Raw genomic sequence first — 20,126 nt, 5'->3', positions numbered from 1 at the left:
AGTCTTCCGCACGCGACGATCACCTTCCTCCTCCACCCTCCCATGTGTGCGTCGTCCTCCTGCTCCCCCTGCTCCTCCCGGTTCGGCGCCTTGAGCAGCATGCGGGTCCTGCATGTCAAGTAGTACGCCACCAGCATCGACAGCACCGCGACCACGCGCACGAGCACGAGCACGAGCATGGCCATCGCGACGCCGAGGAGCAGCTTCTCCAGTAGCGTGAGCTCGCCGTGGCCCTTGCTGTCATAGGCATTGCGGAGGATGTACGCAGCGAACCGCTTCTTGAGCTCGGCCAGGTTCTCCGGCGTCGGCCTCCGGCTCCGGCTTGAGGAGGGGTGGTCGTCCTTGTCGGCGGGTTAGTGGGGGAGAGGTCTTTGAGCTCGCTTTTCATGGCGGAGGGGAGATTCTGTTGACGCGGCGGGGGGCATTTCCATGGAATCGGAGCACCAGTGGCGGTGGTGCACTATGGAGGAGGAAGAGAGAAGTGCTTCGTCAATGGTGGACCGTGGCTGGCTGAGAGGAGAGGGGGGAAAAAGAAAAAGGAAAGGAAAAAATGAAAAGAAAAGGAAAGCAGAAAAAAAATAAAATTATAAAAAAGAGTAAAAGACATAAATATCCTTCAATCAGGCCATTTTTTGAAATAAAAAAAATACTTTAGGCCCTTATTTGAAACAAAGTCCACTTTGGACTCTTATTTGAAAAAATCATGCCACTTGAAACCCTTAATTGGAATTTTCCCTTTATTCATTTACGAAAATATTTAGATAGATTATCGTCAATAATCAAAACATTTTCTATTAATTTATTATTTCAATTGATACAAATAAATATTTTAAAAAATAAAATTTTAAATCATTTATTTTTCACAAACAAAATAATTGAGCCATAATAATAAATAAAAAAAAACACATGTTTATTGCCTTTCTTTTGCTTTGATCATGTGTGGACGATTCTGCCATTGTGTGTAAAATGGGAAAAAAAAATTCGTATGGCAAATTCTCAAAACCGCTTGATAACTGTCAAATCTCGTTACTAACAAAATGACGACCGGCAATTGCTTGATCACTCGAATGTAACGGGATCCTATTACTCACTAGCTATCAATGCAGCAAGAAAGGCAATGCAATGGCTTTCAATCTCAAAGAGCAAGTTTACACAAATGTGATGCTTGCAGAGGCATTTGACAGTTGAACAACGCCAAAAAATGCTTCATCATCATCATCATTGTCACAGCCCCTCCTAATCTGTTAACACCGAACTACGAGCGAGTGCTACGATTGCTTCCAGATCCAATGATGGAAAAAGAGTCGCCGATGAACGGATTTGGCCCAAACAAGCTTTCGGGAGGATGATTCAAAGGCAATCAGTCCTTGACATCAGTAACACCTTCTGGAGATATTTGGAACCGAGCTTCGGCCTCTGGCAGACAAGGTGAGCTGATCACTTTACAAATGCGCTCCTCTCCTCTTCCTTTCCGAAGAGCAAGCCTGATGCAACGACAGGTTAACCGATTACTTAAGAGAAGCGAGCACAGAAGAATGGATTACTAATTTCAAATTCTGAAAGATGCGTCAGCAAAGGAGGATATAGAGAACGAAGACCTTGTTGTCGAGGCATGCGCCATGATGTTGCCACCAATAGGCTTGATTTGAGGCCCAGCAAAGAGGGCAGAACCATCCACTTGCGCAACTACTTGGTTCGTGATCACAACAGCCACACCAAACTGCAGTCATGCGATCTATCAGAGGTCTATAAAGACTGTATACGGACCACATGCATCACAGGATGAAAGGTTTTCATGGACAATCCTCATTGCCTAAATGCATGTCACTGGAGAAATGAAAACTCAGGAGTCATGTTAGCACGGATCTCATAATACACAGAAATAGCACACGACCTCATCAGCCATTTTCTGAAGGCTTCTGAGGAACTTAGCGAGATGCATCTGCCTAGCGGACAGTTCTCCTCTCCCAGAGAAATCGGTTCTGTAAAGAGCCGTAGCGCTGTCCACAATCATAAGGGCAAATCTGGAGAATAGATCATTTATATGATTAGATCAGGTCCGACACTTTTACATTAAATATTAAATAAAATAAGCACATCAGACTAGGAACAAAAAGATAAAACTTCAAACATTGAAAGATCTACGCCCCAGCAAGGTCATAGAATGGAATCCCTAGACTGGTGCTATCCAGCCTCTGGCATCATATGGTAATGAAATGTACTCTTTAAGATATCACATCAGCTGGCTGCTTCTCTGACCTAGACTTCTGTATTACACCTAAAAAGGAACTTTCTTGTATTTAATCAGAAACAAGAAGTCAACAACAACTGTTAAGCAGTACCTGCAACCAATATTTTTCATTGTAGGTTTCCCTACCATTTTAATTGACCACATTGTTCTTCTAAAAGCCCAATGAAGCATCAGATCCAAAGAGAGCCAACTGACATATATACTTTTCTCTTTACTAAAAAGTTTCATAATCCATTGTTGTAATGACACTAGTAGCTCTGGTCTAGTTATCGAATTACAAGTCAGAAAGATAAGTTAGCACTTGAATCTTCAGAATTCTAACAGAAATGGGAAGGGTCCTAACAAAAACAAATAAAAAATAAACTGTCAGAATGCTGGCAACGACATTAGATACTACCTTGTTTCCACCATCATCGAAGCTGCTTCAAGCAAAAGCCTTGACTGATGATCAGTATTATAAGCTCTAGCGTAGGCAACATTCTCCAATACATCAGTTCCATTAAGTCCATACCTATGGTTCAAAAAATTAGATACAGGAGCAAAAAATAAGGGAAATGATTGTCACTAGATGCTTAAAGAAGCCTGGAGGATAATCTTATGCCCAGATGGTCTTCATACCTGTCTGCTATCTGTAATAGCCTCTGTGGCCTGAATGCACCTTCAGCATCGATATACATCGCCTTTCCCTCACCGCCTCCTTGATCTAATGGAAGCTGAGATACAAGTGCTTTTAAAAGTGTGGTATTGACAAAGCCGCATAACGTATGATGGGTAGTAGGTGAGAATGGACATTGAAAGCAATCCAAATAGCAAAATCTACAATAGTTGAAGGAATTGCATCAACCAAAGCTAGAATCTAGAGTAACTTTGGCTCTTATATAGATATAGAAAAATCTAGCCGTAAAAAGAGAGAAAAATCCATGTACCAACATATGCAGTATTATCTGTCAAATGGAGCTTCTTCTAGCATGAAGAATGCATGCAATGGGTGAAAAAACAGAAGAAGGTAACGTACTTGGCAAGTGACGCACAGGGTGTGACAGAGCTGAGTTTTTCCAGATCGAAACTCACCGTATATCTCGGTTATGGATCCTGTCTCAATACCTCCTGCCGAAGCATCGAGAAGCATCATCCCTTGGTTAGCATCCCTCAATTTAGCTCAAAAAGTAATCAGCTCATAGCATTATTAAAATCCATTGCTTTGAGCATCTACATGACTGAATAGGAAGTAATAGGATCACCTTCCAAGATCTTATCCAGCTCTCTTGATCCAGATGTGATCTGGATGATCTCAAGCCTCTGTGCATGTAGCTGGCTTGCGCTTGTGAAACCCAAAGGCACCAATTTAGAAGCTGCCCAAGACCAAAGTAACCAAACCACCATGTCGCATCAGATCCATCAGCAAGTAACTGTAAATCCGTGTATACAATTGAGAAGGCAACAAGCAAAAAAGAAAGCAACAACATGCCTGCTTCAATGATTTTGTCAACTTTGGCTTCACTGATTCCTTTAATTTGCAGCAGTTCCTTTCTGGGAGAGTAAACAACAGATTCAACCGTACAGAGTCCAGCATCTTTCAACTTCTTTACATCGACAGAAGCGATGCCTGACGCCTAGAACATAAGCACACAGTGTTGAACAATCAGAGCTAGACTTCATTGCACTTCTCGGGATACAATTCAAGAGATAATTGTTGAGGTGGCTTGTCATTTGTCAAACCTTCATGAAATAGGCAGATTCCACACATGCAAATTTCTTTCATACCACAGAATCAAGAGCCCAGGTAAACCAAAAAGCAGACACAACCAAGAAAAAACCAATGATTGCTGACAATACTACCTCACAGTTCAGCTATTTTCTGACTGATTAACTTGCAATTAAAAGAACATATGTTCCCCGTACAAGTTCAGCAGATTACACGATGCACCAGCAGAGGAATTGAGGAAATACACCCAAGAACAGTAGCAATGTTACTAGGGCTTAGTCATCAACAGGTTAAACTACAAGCCAAAACCAAGATCCAAGTTCCGCCATTCCCGTCAAAGAAACATCATACGAGCTTCAGCGTGAAAAATCACACCAACCCATCTTCCAAAAGACTCATATTTCCTTCATCTCTCAATAATAATAATAATAATAATAAACTATCGAGGGGAAACAGAACTCCAGCTCCCAAAACAGAACCCTTCGCTTGCACAATCGAAGGAGATAACATTTGGGGGCGACGACTGCGAACTCTTCCGGAACAACAATTGGCCTTTAGAATTTATGAATTTTCGAAACACCCAATTTGAGATTTTTGTACCTGAAGCTGCTCGACAGGGAATGGGCCGTGCTGGATTTCTTCGATTTGCTCGCCGTGCGCTTCCGCCGTCTTGGGGTTCCTCTGCTGCTCCATACCGACCGCGACCCGCCGTACACTCGACTCAAATGAGATCAAACCGAGGGTCTTCGCCTCCTCGAATGGAGACAAAGAAGAGCAGAGAGAGAGAGAGAGGATGCGATGGATAGTGGAGGGAGAGCAAATCTTTTATTGTGTTTTTCGGGTTTGACATCAAATGAATTACTGGCGCGAAAGTTTGTGTGGCGTATTGGGGACGATTTGAGGTCACGCTTTTTGTGGGCCTTTTCTGGGCCGACATTGCCTGTGTTGGGCCCAACCTGCATGCAATCCGCTCGCACAGAGATGACAGTGGGCCTAGAAACCCATATGTGATGGGTTTGAAGAAAGAGCTCACATTAGGGGTGTATATCGGTCCAGTCCAACTCAGGAACCGGACCGGCCGGTTCGGGGTGATTCCCACGAGAATCGGTCTGGTTTCCGATCCCTGGGGAGGGACCAGACGGTTCAGAGTACATATAATTTTTTATTTTTATAGCAGAAACCTAGAGCCATCAATATGGGTCAATGACCCATTTTTTACCCATATTTATACAAATGGCTTGTTATGGATTCTAAGTTTTTAAAGGGCCGAATGAAAATGGGTCCGAAATACTTAAGTTGAATCGGATGAATAAAAAATGGGTCACACATTTAAACTCATTTTCGATCCATGAGGGTAGCTTCCACGAGTTGCAAATGGGCGCATGGCCTCAAAGGCTCAACTTGCTTATTATTTTTTAAATTTTTTTTATTTTATAAGTGAATGAAAGAAATCAAAAAAGAAAAATAAAATTAAAAAATATTAAAACCAACTGTCCCGGCCGGTCACTGCCCTCCGCCGATAGCCACCTTCCACCGCCAATGTCCCCATTGGCCATGCGTTGCCATTCACGTAGACATCATTCGTTTTTCTTTTCTTTGCTCTCAAGTATTTAACTAAAATTTCTCTGGACAAAAAGCCCAAAAAAAAAAAAAACAACTGCAGTATATCAATTATCAAGAACTATGAAGAGGCGAAGGGCAAAGGGCGTGGGAGCTATCCACAAGCCCGCTAGATCATGATCATCGTCAGACAAAGAAGACGCTCAAGCTTGGGGATTTGCCGGAGCCAACCTAGCACAGCTGCGGAGGCTAAGGAGGAGGATGGCAAGAAGGTGAGGGTGGCGGGAGAAGGAGGAGGTGCGGTGGCAGCGGTGGCGGAGGGGTAGGAGGAGTGGGCATGGTGGACGTGGGAGTTGGCCGGTGAAGAAGCGGTATCGTTCAGGTCTGTTTGGTCGCCGTTCTGGGACGTGGGGTCGATGGGCGACAAAGCACACAACAAATGGGGTCCACCGCCATTGAATAAAAAATATTTTAAAATTTTTTTTTTTTAAATTCCAAAAAAATAATAAATAGGAAAAAATTTCACTAGATTTTTTATTACATGAAAGTATTTTAGTAATACCATTTTTATTTTATCTACAAATTTTTTTATTGTTTAATTTGCTTTTTTTATTTGGTGTGAAGTTTTTATCCGGTAACATATACATGTGAATGGCTTAAAATAGGTTAAATAAGTTATATAGATTTTCTTAGAATATTAGTGTGATTTGATAATATGGGTCAAAATGGGTCGGATCGGGTAAGTGTCGATTGTGGGTCGGGTCGGATATGGGTCATTGAATATGGGTCAAAACGGGTTAGACGAGTCAATATAGATCAGATCATATTTGACTCGACTCAAACCCGACCCGACCCACCCATGACACCTCAACAGAAACCATAAAGTGATATATATATATATATATATATATATATATATGTATACCGCTAGTTTCAATTGACAGGATTAGTTCTCTATTCTAGAGATTAGGAACCAACCCTTCCACTCCAATTTTCGATTCCAGAGTGGGAATCAACGCACGCTAAAACCGATCACTTGTTACTCAAATTCCTCAGTCTACTTCAACTTTTGCTCAAGTGATGGATGTGGCACGCTATAGTAGGCTATTAGTATCCAACCATGGGATGCATGAGATATTATGCCAAATATATTTTGAAGCATGTTAGTAAGAAGTACATTGTAATTAGCAGTTAATATTAAATTATGGTCATTTCAATTCAATATTATATCTCTCTAAGGCAATTAAAAACTTGAATAGATTATATTATAATTTAGACCCATCAAAGATATTCAAAATCACTGCAAGATTTGGTGATCGGCGGCCAATTGTGATTTAATGCTATGACAAATCCGTCTTTGTTGAACTCAACAAAGCGAGTCTCTATATGCCGTTTCAAGTTGACTCATTTAAAAGATTTATTTTCATGATCGGATTTTCATTTTTGTGTTGAAGTTACGTACCTCTCTTTCATGTGAATTAAAAAAAAATAACGCTGCAATTTCTACAACGTATTTAAAGAAGTTAACATAAATTCACGAGTCTCTCAACACCCAGTCGAGTCTTGTCACATCATTTTAGTTAGTAAGTAGGCTTCGCTGTTTTATGGAAAACAACTCCGACGAAAATGTTTTTTGGATTTTTTGGCGTTTGGTTCTTGAAAAATAAGCTAGTCAAGTGAAACATTTTTCACACATGGAAAAAACTCCTTCAAAAGTGTTTGCCTTTTTTTGAGTAAAAGAAAACATTTTCTTCATATATCCTTCATCGTTTCTTTCACATTTCCTTTATTTTTAATTATTTTTATTTATTTTCATTTTTATTTATTTTTGAAAAAATTCAAAAAATTTATTTTTTAATTTTTCTCATTTTAATTTTTTTCCTTTTTTTTTTTTTTCTATTCCCTTCTTCTTTGGCCAATCGTTGGGCTAGAGCGAGGCTAGGTGAACCATCAGCAGCCTTGATCGAGGCTTGAGCTCACTTGCGGCAGGTCGCCGGCCGTCTCTGTGGCTAGTAACAAGCAGAAAACATGAATGGAAAAAAAAACATAGAAAATAAAAATAATTAACAACTTGATTTTTAAAAAGATAAAAGATAAAATAAAAATGAAAAAAAATTATTAAAATGAGTGCACAGAGGAAAATCAAATCGGATTTTCCATACCAAACTAGGGAAAATAATTTCTAGTTCGTTCATGCTTCAACCAGGCGCCGAAAAATATTGTCGTTTTTTTGGAAAATGGTTTCCTGGAAAATATTTTTTAGAAACGCCACATTTTTCACAAAACAAACGAAGCCTTAGTAAAAGTTATTATTCCATAAAACACTCTCAAGTCATTTTTGTGAGGAAAGTAATTTGGTTTCATAATTTTCTCTCAGAGAATCCTACAGATTTTTCAAGTTTCCAACGAGAATCCACTTTTGCGGTTGATGTTCTCCAAGTTTAATCTTCACTCTTGAAAAGAAATTCCTATAATATTTAATAAGCAGATGCCACATGTAGTGAATTGCTAATACCGAATAGCAATAAAGTTTTTGGCCTCACCCCAAAATGTCCCCGTTTCACAACAAAAAAAAAAAAATGATTGTCGTATTTCTAGAATGCTTTGGTTGACCTTTTAATATAAAATTGATCTTTAATAAGTGTTGTTATTTTGATATGGTAAAAAGGTAAAACAATAAAATTTGCACTTTGTCCATGGCTCCCACTAAACTCCACCTACTCCAATTCTTCCAAAACTAAGCCTCCATTTGTTTCACGAAAAATAACTTTAAGGCTCCATTCGTTTCGAATTTTCTGGCATTGGGTTCACGAAAAATAAATGAGTCAAGGAAAATATTTTCCGTCGATGGAAAATATGCTTTCAAAGTGGGAAAATGATTTTCTCCTTTTGAGAAGAGGAAATCATTTTACTTCTTTTTTCCTCCATGGACACATTCATTTCTTTGTAATTATTTTCATTTCATTTTATTTTCTTTCTCCTTTCTTTATTTCTTTCTTTTCTTTTCTCCTTCTTCCTCCGCAGGCGTTTGCCTCGGCAATGGCCTACAGCTCAGCTATCGACCATGACGCAGGGCGGCGAGCTCAAGCCTCGCCAAATCTAGGAAATCTCAGGCTCAGCCGAGGCCGGTGACCAGCTGAAGAAGGGAAAAGAAAAAAATTAAAAATTAAAAATTTATTTTTTTTATAAAATTAAATAAAAATTATTAAAAGAAGTGCTCGGAAGAAAATCAAATCCGATTTTCCATAGCAAATGACGAAAAATATTTTTCGGATCTTTTTTAGATTTTAGCCGAGCGCATGAAAATGTTATCATTTCCTCGAAAATAGACTTATTGGAAAACATTTTCCAGAAACGTTACATCTTCTGCGAAATGAACGAAGTCTAGAAAATTTTTTTTTGTGAAAGGTCCTCAAAGCCGCGTTACCACCCGCTATGATTTCCAACCTAATCTATTTATGAAGGATAAAATAGGTGACACGTAGCTTTTAGTAAGAGTTTGTCCTTCAACGAAAGTTGGTTTGTTTGCGAAAGACCATGACATCTCTTAGGAAAATGAGGGACAACGAAATGTTTTAAAGATGAATGAAAGAACAATCACCAGAATTCTCATTCTCTCTCTCTCTCTCTCTCTCCCCCGCCCCCCCCCAAAAAACCCAAAAAAAAAAAAAAAAAGAATTGCACATCGTAAAAACCATCCAAAGACCCTGACTTAGCTCATGAGATCGAAACTGAGACTCAAGGTTGGATTCGGAACCTTGGCCCTCGGACTCGAGACTTGAACTCCTAGGATCCTGGCGGTCGAACCCAAGCCTTTAGTGCACAACAGCTTCGAAGGCGGGCTTGGGGTCATAGGTTGGGCACGAGAGATCTCGACTCGACCCCTCGGGGGCTCGGTTCGGCTCTAGATCATGGGATTGCGTCTCTAATGGCTGACCACCTAGTTCCGATCTCAAGGTCTCGAACTTGTGTCGGGCCAGCTTGTTTGGGTTCATGTTTGGTTACTAGAGATGGCAAAATAGGTGTAGGGTCATAAATAGGTTGTTAAAAACAAGTTAAATGGGTTATAAATTGGTTGCTTAGAAACTTAATGGGTTCTAAATGAGTTTTAAATATGTCATAAATAGGTTAATTAAAATAATTATCTTAAGTGAGTCAGAATTTTTTTAAAAAGCTATAAATATTTGTTGTAGCAATATATCCTGGATTTTAATATTGAAGTGTCTTAACAATATGAGTCGGGTTGGATATATGTCACTAAATTTATATAGCATGAAAACAGGTTCAATGGGTTAATATGGGTCGGACTATTTTCGAAACAATTTTCTCTAAACTGGATTTTAATATTGAAGTGTCTTAACAATATGAGTTGGGTCGGTATGTGTCACTAAATTTATATAGCATGAAAATGGGTCAAAACGGGTTAAATAGTGGGTCAATATGAATCGGATTGTTTTCGACCCAATTCAAATCGATCCAACCCATCCATTTGACGACTCTATTGTTACTCGAGCATCTTGATTTTCCTTTCATCTCAGATAATAAGGTGTAAACATAGCTAGTAAAGGCAATGGGGAAAGGATCATGCTTCAACTTAAAATCATCACTACTTGAGAAGAGCCAAGGAGTTCCAAATTTTCTATGTCCATTTCATTACTTGACTTCACTCGACATTTTCTTCTTGTCTACATGCCTTAGGAATAAAGTTGAGCGCGATGCTCTTCCCAGAGTCTTCGTCTTCTTTGCACTGAATCGACAATCCAAATCGACAAAACCTCATTTGAACGATTCAAACTCCTAAATAAATAAATGCTAGAAATTTCATCGTAACACTTGTCGGCCAGGACATGTCCCCATCAAGTCGCCCTTGGATTCGTCCTGATGAGCCCTCAAACCATTGAAAGCCGGATACAATCACTCTACAAAAGCGGGATACAAGAACTAGGAATAACAAACTTTTCGCAAACACAATTAGGGCAAGGCGCTTAGGGCGCGCATGGTAACACTTCTTCTTTAGAAATCATTTCTGAAGCAGAAGTTGATTTTTCTAGTTATGCTTCAGCAGTAGAAGTTGAATTTTTCAGTTTCTGCTTCTGAAGTTGATTTCTGATAAGAGAAAAATGTTTGATAACAGAATAAAATTTCTGCTTCTCGAACAGAAACTCGGTTAGTAACGGTTGAAAATTTTTACTTCTGAAATATTATCAACATAAAATATTCTATGAAAAATTATTGATTCTAACCTAAGATGCATGGATTGCCCGTACCTTTCCAATGGCAGCAGTTGTATTGCCAGTAGCGTCAAGGGAGTCCTCTCACGAATTTTGTGACTCATGCCAGCCATCTCAGCAATACCTCCAGCATTGTCGCCAATGGGACCATAAGCATCTATGGCCAACCCAGTGGCAATGGTATTAAGCATACCAAGGGCAGCCGCAGCAATTCTATGCATGGCAGCAAAACTGAAGCTCACAAAAATGCTAATGGCAATGGCAAAAATTGGGATAATAACAGATTTATATCCCAAGGCAAGGCAAAAAATAACATTGGAGAAAACCCTAACCTCTAGCAGATCTGAGTTGGGAATCTCTTGCCGAAGATTGAGGTCGAGCTTTGCGGTCGGGAGATTCAGCTTTGCGGTGGGTCACTCGTACAGAGAGGGAGCAAAGAGAGAGAGGTGCTCTCGTAACTTTTTGATGACGAGCAAAGAGAGAGAAGCGAACCCTTCAAGCGAAGATAGATGAGCGAACCCTCGAGTGAAGATAGATGAGCGAACCCTTTGCAGTCGACCTTCGCACAGAGGACAGATGAGTGAACTCTCGAGCGAAGAGAGAGACAGAGGACAGCCGTGAGAGACAGAGGAATATGGAAAGGAAGGGCTAAAGAATGACTTCTCATCGAGAAGTAACTTTTTTTTTACTTCTCAAAACTTCTCCAAAAATAGCTTCTAAAGTAAAAATTTATTTCAGAAGTAGAAATATACAATTACAAACCAAACAGATTTCTGTCTCAGAAATTACTTTACCAAATGGATTTCTGCTCCAGAAACACTTCTGAAACAGAATTGCTACCTTAGAAGTATTACCATGAGCGCCCTTAACTTCCAATATTCCTCTCTCTCTCTCTCTCTCTAGCCCCATCAAAACGACTCATAAAAGTCAAGATTCCTACGGTCTAAATCACTAATTATCAACGCCATTATCAGTGTTAGATTCCAAAACCGAATTGAATTGATGGGTCCAGAAAAAAAAAAAAAAAAAAAGCGAGGGGATGTGAAGTTGATCGAATGCTGCCTTCCACGAATCGTGCTCGCAGGAGGCTCTCGGCTGGTGGGTTGCTTTAAAAGTGGGATGTGAGGCGAGACATGCTATGGTGCTTTGGCTCGTGTCTCTTTGCTTCCCACTTGCACTCGTTTGACAGGGCGTAGGGACGGGCTGTTCCCATTGATGTTCTCTAATAGTCACCGTGATTCGTGATTCCCCTGAGTTTGCAAATGAAAAAATTGACGCAAATGGCCTTGAATTATAGTCTAATGTGTAATGTCGTCTCCCAACTTTTGATTTGTTCGATGTGATATCCGAACTCTCGTTTAGATGTTCGATATGATCCCTCGACTTTTAATTTGTTTGGTGTGGTCCCCGAACTTTAGTCCGATATTTAATGTGATCCCTAAATTTTTAATTTGTTCCGTGTGGTCCATAAACTTTGGTGTGATCCTTAAACTTTTATAACACTTTCATATATTCTAAGGACCGCATTGAACATTTGCCAATAGTTCTGAAATTCTGTTGAACAAGCTAAAAAGTCTAAGGACGATATTGCGTTTTGGGTCAAAGTTCAGGGATCGCATTACATAAATTAAAAGTGTATGGATGAAATCATCCGCTGGACTAAAGTCTAGTGTCCAGGGACCGTTTGCGCTATTATCCCTTTACAAATCAGATAAACCTTATGTTAAAATCTATTTGAATGTTCTAAGTACGAAAATCTACTTCCACCAGAGACCTTGCTATGTATCGCTTCTTTATCATCGCATATATATAATTAGGTCAAGTCAATGACTACTGTACAATTGCATGAGCAGCAAGCCAGCAAGTGACACCTTGACGCCTCTGTCGCGCTCCATTGTTATCAGCACTTCCAGGACCATGTGTGTGTCTATATATAGAGGTCAAGTCAATGACTACCGTGCTATTTGCATGAGCAGCAAGTGATACCTTGAAGCCTCCGTCGCTCTCCATTATTATCAGCATTTCCAGGACCATGTTGACCTCGACTTTTGTTGATAATCACTTAATTATGGAGTTGGGGTGGTCCAATTTTTGCATAGTTCAGGAGGCAAGAAGAACAGAAAGTGGTTATATGGCAATTTGATTCATTTATTTGCTAAGCGAGTTGAGGGGCATCGACTGATTATCGAGCCATGCAAACGAGAGAAAATTACCGAAAAAGTCATAAACATATTGTGTGGAGGCTACTTCAGTCCTAAACCTTTTGATTTTGCGAATTTAATTTGATTTATTAGGAACGAAGTACATATGAGAGAGAGAAGGGGGGGGCACGTGGCATGGGCCATGCAAATTGGAGTTTTTGAAGGAAACAAGAAGAAAAATACTTTTATGAGTATCATTCCTCGAATCCAATTAAGGGTGGAAATTTTCGGTTAAAAATCTAATGATTTTTTTATCGGGAGGCAAATAAGAATCCGAAAAGCTTCACATTCAAGATCTTTTGCTTCTGACCAAAAAAAAAAAATCTTATGCTCTCATATCATGTGAAGTTTCGTTAGGCCACGTTTAAACTGTTCTAGAAGCTTAAATTGTTATATAAATGTGCGATTTAACATTTAATCGCTCCAACAATGACAAACACACATGTCACTTATGATGTTCTCTTTTAAGAAAAGGAGGTACAACCAACTTCATTTAAGTTTGATCGAAGATTGATTTTGTTCGAAATGGATAATATTGCTATTCAAAAGAAAAGGAATATATATCTCATTTCAGAATACGCGAAATTTGTTAAGGTCAAACTTTGGTTGGGATTTTTTTTAATTTTTTTCCAACTCTCGACTAGTGACCCTCGCATCACTAGCCCAGAGTTGAAAAAAATATTAAAAATTCAGAAATTTTTAGAAATTTGTATAACTCGTTCATGTCAGCGATTTCAGGCCAAAATTAAGTGAAATAACTATATTGTCAAACCGTTAAAAGATTTAGTGCTAAATTAACAAAATTAAAAGGTTCGGGACCAAAAATGGAAAAATGCGTTTCTTTTTTATTAGATTATGAGCAACACTTGCCTCATTTGGTTCACTCCTGAGGGTCGATTGGCCTTCACGGTTGAACGCACAACTTAGTTCGAGTCACATGAGATCGTGGCTAGATATGGCGGACGGCTTACTCTTTTGTAAATCGAAAAATTGTTGGTTGGAGATTCATCGGTTAAAGGCCGTGGCAAATCGTTATTGGATTATTTAGATAAGAGAATTGCGCTCAAACATTAAACCAACATATCATTTGGTAAACTGAACTTTGTAATAAGTGGTAGTATCTCTAACATCATTAAAAACAAAAATTCCCCTCGTAAGTACCAAGTTATGCTCAAAAGATGTGTTTTTTAAGGACTTGATAATGAATGATATTTGCTTATTTTCAAGTGAAGCATATGATATACAAAAAGAATAGGTCATAAGGATCCGGCATGCGTATGTTTCGGGAAAAGTGAATTATTTAATATTTTCTAAGAAATGATCTCTCGCGTCACTTCCAAAAGGAATTAACAAAAGATTTATTTATTGTCCACAAAAATATTAAGACACACATTATTGTCAATAATAAAAATATTTTTTATTAATAAATTATCTCAAGTGAAATAAGTAATCATTTTTAATAAATAATTATCTAAATTATGCACATACCGCAAAGCAGACGGAGTCCTAATCGGAGTCAACTTTTCAATCACTCGTCCTGTCTTTTTTCAAATGGGATAATGGAGACACCATACCAGAATTGCTATGACCCCACCCACTTCTCCTTTTTCAAGCTCTAAACACAATTCATCAGAAATGCAATCAAAGCACCCACTTATGTTCTCATGCTAGGGTTTTGATTAGGCTCATGCCGTAAAAGCATCAGGTGGCCGTGGACAGAGTAGATGACCCCGAGAGAGAGCGCGACGGATCTGTTGCTGCCCGGACGCGATTGATCGTATCGTCGCTTATTCGGGCCATGCACGTGGTTCTAAATTCTTACAATTAGTGTTCCAATCTCCTTCGATGGTCCTTCCTGATCTTTCTGACACTTCAGTAATGGCTGAATTATTGATCTTGGGTGTTTCTTGTTTGTCTTCTGGACAATGGTTTAAGCATCATATTATTCTCCTATATCGTATGGTGGTGCTGACTTTGATATGGGTGTGGTGAGAGAGTTGATAGAGGGAAGGGTTCCTCTTACCCAAAAAAAAAAATTGAATTTTGGTCATTTGCTCTCATTACAATACTTTTCGTTTTTGGATACGACTCATTACTGTGTGCTTGAGGATTAGACTGTTCGATCCACCGACACCTTTTTGTAGTGGTATTATTTTGCCCCAGCATAGCTTTTTGCACAGAAATCAAAAGGTCGAAAGCTACAGCAGATTTGACTTGTGGTTTTGTATTATACGCTGTCTTAAATTACTTTGGTATCTATCTCCATTAGCTTTAACCAACCAAAGTAACGAGAAGATTGTCCAAACCCCCTGAAGCCTTATGGGCTGTTCTCTGCTCCGATTTTAACTTTGTACCCGCAATCGTTACCCGAGTACTGAGAAGAACTATCTTTTGACCAAAAAAAAAAACGAAAAACATACGTTGGTACTCGGTTAAGATCAGATAGGACATGCAAAATTCTTAAAAAGGGATCGATAAGGGAATTTGCTATGGACCATCTGTATGGTATATTTATATTGGTTAGGAATGCACAGTAAGAGTAATCGCCAAGTAGGAGCTCAAATTCGAACCTATCAATATATCAAATTGGATCCATCTTTATATATGAGCTCATTGAGGGTGCCATTGGGTTCGAATTTGCTACACCACAGCGTCCGCCGCTCGAAAATCGGGTTGGTCACTAGATTCCTTCGTTACTTCACTTGAGAGTTCGCCAAGAGAGAGTTCGGTCATAGCCTGTCAACATATCAGTTGGATCAACTTTTACTTAAAAGTTTAAGCGAATGAGTTATGAGCAATCAAATATATTAACTATTCAACATCATACCAATTATCCGATGTGAGACTTTTCTAACACAACTCACATGTCCATTCAACAATATTATAGTACTGTTATTTCGAACTGTTATCTTTGAGTTGCCACGTAAGATTGTAAATTGTTCGAATCGACCTCTACTCACTGCAAAAGAAATATTTGATGCCACCTAAGTGAATATTGGGCAAATAAGCAAATAATGTAACTCATAATCTGTATTTATATAGGCAAAATTGAATTTTTTTCAATGATTATGTGACATTAACGGAGCGTGAAATTTTACTTTTGCCATTTGAATATAATGAAAGGTACATGAGACAACTATCTGTAGTTAAAGGAATACTAAATCTGATCGGGGCTTTCATTAGAACCTTAAGTTCCCGATTGACCAAAATAAAACCCAAAGCATTCAACTCACCCACGACCAAGACGATAAGTCATGTTTATGCGATTATCCCGATGTTTTTCATCTATTATTTTTTTTACACTCGCTTATCACGACAAATCAATCTGTATATTACGTATAAAACATGCAATTGGCGGTGCAATTGGTGGCGGCACTTTTAGATTCCATCATCGCGATCCTAAATAACATCAATTCATTTCTAAATCAACTTGACAAACGACTCGCAGCCGTAATAAATTTGTCATTTTCGCGAGGATATAGTTCGCTTTCCATTTATTAGTTGCCGGGCATAATTGTAATAATCCCCGCCTGCATGACATGTTTGACCGCAAAGTTCTTTCTATAGAGTTTAGATTGTTGCATGTATGTAAGTCCATATGCTCAAGAGATTACCTCAATCCTAGGGTTGGCAATGGGGCAAAAGGTGGATTGTTGGACGAGGACGAAATACAAATGGACAAAAAACTTCATGCCCGTGACGAAATAAATTGAGTAATTTTATTGTGAATATCGTTTAGGATAAATTTAAGCAAGAATAGAAAGAACAGGCAAAAATCCAAGAGAAAGAGGGCATGTTGTGGCGTTCATTACTCAAAACAAAAGAAGAGCAACATGATTATAGCGTTTTGACACAACAATTAAATTCAGCAAAAAAAAAAAAACCAAAGAACCTGCAATTTTTGTGGTTTTATTAGGAAATAGTTTATCATATTACACTTTGCTCAATTACACCATCTTCGAGCATACCATTTTCTGTTCTCAACCAACTAAGCTTAACAAGTGCCGTTGTTGCACTGTGTTGGGAGGGCTATTTAACACTGATTACTCGTGTCACACATCTTTACAATATCGGGTTGCCCCGAAACATAATTTTTGTAACATAATCACATGAAGCTTTTCTTCACTAGAGGCCAGAGGTGAAGGCGACACCGGTTGAAGGCAGCCATGAATTCCCAGAAATCAAGCTCTGAACGGTGAATTTCATAGCTTCTTGAGCCCCAATCACATGGAAACCAGGCCAGTTGACCCTCTCTGAGATCCCAGCACCAGGTCCCTGGTTTGCATACTCGGCAAAATAGAGTGTCCTGAGCACTGAACTTCCGTAGCCCGGCCACTGAACCCAGCCCTGAGGAGCAACTCCACCATCGATGGTGGATTGCATGACCACTGCCCTAGAATAGTACTTCCATGGCCTCCCCAGGTAGGTACTGCCCGAGCCGGCGCCGGAGGTGATGCGGCAGCCCTGGACCGAGAACCCGGTGTTCTGGCCTGGGTCCGAGCGGCCGTTGGCAAGGATCACTGTAAAGGCCTTGTTCCCTGGCTTCCGCACCACCAGCTCACAGTTCTGGAAGACGGCGGCTGCGTTCCCGAAGATGAAATCCACAGTGCCGTAGATGTCGCACTCGCGGTAGAACTGGCGGAGCACGTGCGCATACAGCGTGTCCTGGTAGCCCGCGATGCTGCACCTATAGAATGCCGAGCGATCGGAGGCCACGGTTAGGGCGACGGCCTGATCACCCTGGGGTCCCGCCGTGTTTTGGAACCCGATGTCTCGGGCTATGAATCCATCGCCGGTGATTGCTATAAAATCGATGGAGTGGAAGATTGTTATCTTTGAGTGTGAGAAATCAACTGAGTCGATCTACAAATTTTCGATAGTAATGCAACCGATTCAGGAAGTAAAATAATCGGGTTGTTTACTCATCGGCCTTTCTTTACCATGGGAATAATAGCTCTAAACTTTTAGATGTTGTTTGTTTGGAGTGACCTTTAATGTAGATATTTACTATTTTTTAAACGTCACAATTCTCACAGTTTAACTTTTATTCTACATCATGCGCACTAAAAACGTCTTACATATAATTATCGGCACTTAAAAATTCAATAAAAATTTCCCAATTTTTTAATTTAATTTCTTAATTGTCAAATTTATTGAACGAAAGTAAAGAAAAAAATTATTTCGAAATTTATTGTTTGCTTTTTAATTTTAGCCTTTCGAATTTTCGTCGGACACCTCAAATTTCTAAGGAAAAGATTGATGTCAACATCTAAATAAATGATTCAATGCTTAAATTATCTTAGTTAAAATGGCTATTTCTTATCTTGCCGTGCTAAACTCGTTTTTGAATTTCCCATTAAAGTAATTTTCTCTTGAAATTTACGGTGTGTTTAATTGTCACTTATTGAATATTATAGGTGTTAAACATTATTCTTAGCTTCGTTTGTTTCGCGAAAAAAAGAATAATTTGAGAAATATTTTTCAAAAAATGGTGGCTTATATGCTTGAAATAATTTACCAATAGTTTACTAGTTTACTGGACATGATACATATATTTCTATACGTGCTTATGCATGTATGTAGAGAGAGAGAGTGAGAGAGAGAACTGAACGTAGAAGAGCCGGTCAAAGAAGCACCCCCAGCGGCACTATCGTCACCGGTGATGATCGTAGAATACTTCCCGTCCCCGATCAATGTGATTCCGTCCTTGTTGGCGTGGATTTTTTCCTTGTAAACACCCGCCTTCACGTAGATCACGAACCGGCCACCCGAAGCGGCCTGGATCGCCTCCGAGACGGTCCTGTAATTGCCCGTGCCATCCTTCGCGACCACAGCGTTCGCCTCCACTGCCGCTGCGCCCTCCAGCAACCTCCTATCTCTCTTTGACATCCAGCTCGGAAAGCCCCGCATTTCGCCAGGGTTCCTGTTCCCGTCGGTCTTCGCTGGTTTTTGTCTGCGATTGATCTGATTGACGAGGGCTAGAGCGTTGCTGGTGAGCTGAGCGAGATAGTCCATCTTCCGTGACAAACTAGTCGCGAGGTCGCTCGAGAGATCGTGAGGACGGAGGCCCCGGGCCGAGTCTTTGCACGATTCTTGAAGAGTCATCGCTGCACTGAGCCATGTCTGGACGTCCCCCTTGTTCTTCGCTGGCTCCTTGAGGGCTTCAAGCGACTTCTCGAGCCTCTTGAGAGAGAGGGCCATGGTGTCTTCACAGAGGTCTGGATGAACAGGGGAAGAGGATTCACGTGAACATAAGAAAGTTTTAGGGAATCTTCCAGCGTAAAAATCTAACAACACTTTCAGTTATTTCTGATTACACGATCTCCCAATCAATAAGTGCTTTATACAAAACACGTAGTGATAATACGTGGATCTACGGTTGAAATTATACCGTCCCTGACAATCATGAAGCATTTCCCAAGTTTTAAAGTGTTACTCATATTGATAGATAAAAGACCTGTGACAGCTTTTGCATGTTGAGCTTCTTGGGTCTGGAAGAGGGAGGCGATCTGGGCGAAGTAGGAAGAAGGAAGCTTGGTCTCGAGGATGGTCTTGTTGACGAGAGCAGAGAGGAGGTCCACCGAACCCGACCTGGCCAACGTCCGGACACACAGGGCCGGGTATCTGGTGAACCCACATTGCTCCTGCACATGCCTCGAATGTTCCTGTCCATGGACGGGGGCGCCTGCCCGCGACATGGAGGCCCCTCCATGCACCAGCATGCACGCCACCACCCACAGCACCGTCCACCCTCCTCTCATAGTCCCCATGAGAGAGAGAGAGAGAGAGAGAGAGAGAGAGAGAGAGAGAGAGATTTGGAGAGGAGAATGAAGTTGATTGAGTTTTTGAGGAACTCTTATGAGCACTTGACAAGACGAGGGGTGGTACTTATAGCGAAGGAATCAAGATTCTTACCCCGTTACGAGTGTTTTAATCAAAAGAAGAGAACACAACGATTATCTAAAAAGTGCGTCCCGATAAATAAAAATTTACATGATTGCAACTATCGAGCCTAGGCAATCACATAGTCAAGAAGGAGATTACATATTCAAAAATGTCTTTTTTATATTTCGAGCCTCTGTTGGCTTGAGCGGACTTGGACGGACCATCGGGCGACTATCGAGTCCAAATTAACCGAGAGTGGTGGATATAAATCATGCACAAAAGAAAATGCGCAA

The 20,126-nt window shown here is 40.1% G+C and overlaps 2 protein-coding genes across 2 annotated transcripts; both read right to left on the bottom strand.

Annotated features, from left to right (window-relative positions):
- Positions 1-1,028: 1,028 nt before the first annotated feature.
- Positions 1,029-4,820, bottom strand: LOC115741056 (DNA repair protein RAD51 homolog). The gene is made up of 9 exons (XM_030674762.2): positions 4,557-4,820; positions 3,720-3,864; positions 3,493-3,603; positions 3,267-3,358; positions 2,870-2,964; positions 2,649-2,762; positions 1,895-2,024; positions 1,599-1,720; positions 1,029-1,484 (listed from the first exon to the last, which is right to left on the bottom strand). The coding sequence occupies exons 1-9, from the start codon at positions 4,647-4,649 to the stop codon at positions 1,361-1,363; spliced, it is 1,026 nt and encodes a 341-aa protein (XP_030530622.1). The 5' UTR covers positions 4,650-4,820; the 3' UTR covers positions 1,029-1,360.
- Positions 4,821-16,882: 12,062 nt separating this feature from the next.
- LOC115741055 (pectinesterase) lies at positions 16,883-19,809 on the bottom strand. The gene is made up of 3 exons (XM_030674761.2): positions 19,406-19,809; positions 18,555-19,166; positions 16,883-17,750 (listed from the first exon to the last, which is right to left on the bottom strand). The coding sequence occupies exons 1-3, from the start codon at positions 19,716-19,718 to the stop codon at positions 17,074-17,076; spliced, it is 1,602 nt and encodes a 533-aa protein (XP_030530621.1). The 5' UTR covers positions 19,719-19,809; the 3' UTR covers positions 16,883-17,073.
- Between the last annotated feature and the right edge of the window lie 317 nt (positions 19,810-20,126).

This window comes from Rhodamnia argentea, chromosome 4 (genome assembly GCF_020921035.1).
Source record: "Rhodamnia argentea isolate NSW1041297 chromosome 4, ASM2092103v1, whole genome shotgun sequence".
NCBI classification, from domain to species: domain Eukaryota; kingdom Viridiplantae; phylum Streptophyta; class Magnoliopsida; order Myrtales; family Myrtaceae; genus Rhodamnia; species Rhodamnia argentea.
Note: the sequence above shows the minus strand (reverse complement) of the source record. Positions and strands in the feature narration are given on the sequence as shown.

What these genes read in the sequence shown, in the direction of transcription:
- LOC115741055 (XM_030674761.2), bottom strand. Translation starts at nt 19,718, where the DNA reads ATGGGGACTATGAGAGGAGGGTGGACGGTGCTGTGGGTGGTGGCGTGC. An exon ending in ACATGCAAAAGCTGTCACAG is followed by an intron (nt 19,167 to 19,405) that starts GTCTTTTATCTA and finishes CTGTTCATCCAG; the next exon opens with ACCTCTGTGAAGACACCATG. An exon ending in GACCGGCTCTTCTACGTTCA is followed by an intron (nt 17,751 to 18,554) that starts GTTCTCTCTCTC and finishes TCGATTTTATAG; the next exon opens with CAATCACCGGCGATGGATTC.
- LOC115741056 (XM_030674762.2), bottom strand. Translation starts at nt 4,649, where the DNA reads ATGGAGCAGCAGAGGAACCCCAAGACGGCGGAAGCGCACGGCGAGCAA. An exon ending in TGACAAAATCATTGAAGCAG is followed by an intron (nt 3,604 to 3,719) that starts GCATGTTGTTGC and finishes GGTCTTGGGCAG; the next exon opens with CTTCTAAATTGGTGCCTTTG. An exon ending in TCGATGATGGTGGAAACAAG is followed by an intron (nt 2,025 to 2,648) that starts GTAGTATCTAAT and finishes TCTATTCTCCAG; the next exon opens with ATTTGCCCTTATGATTGTGG.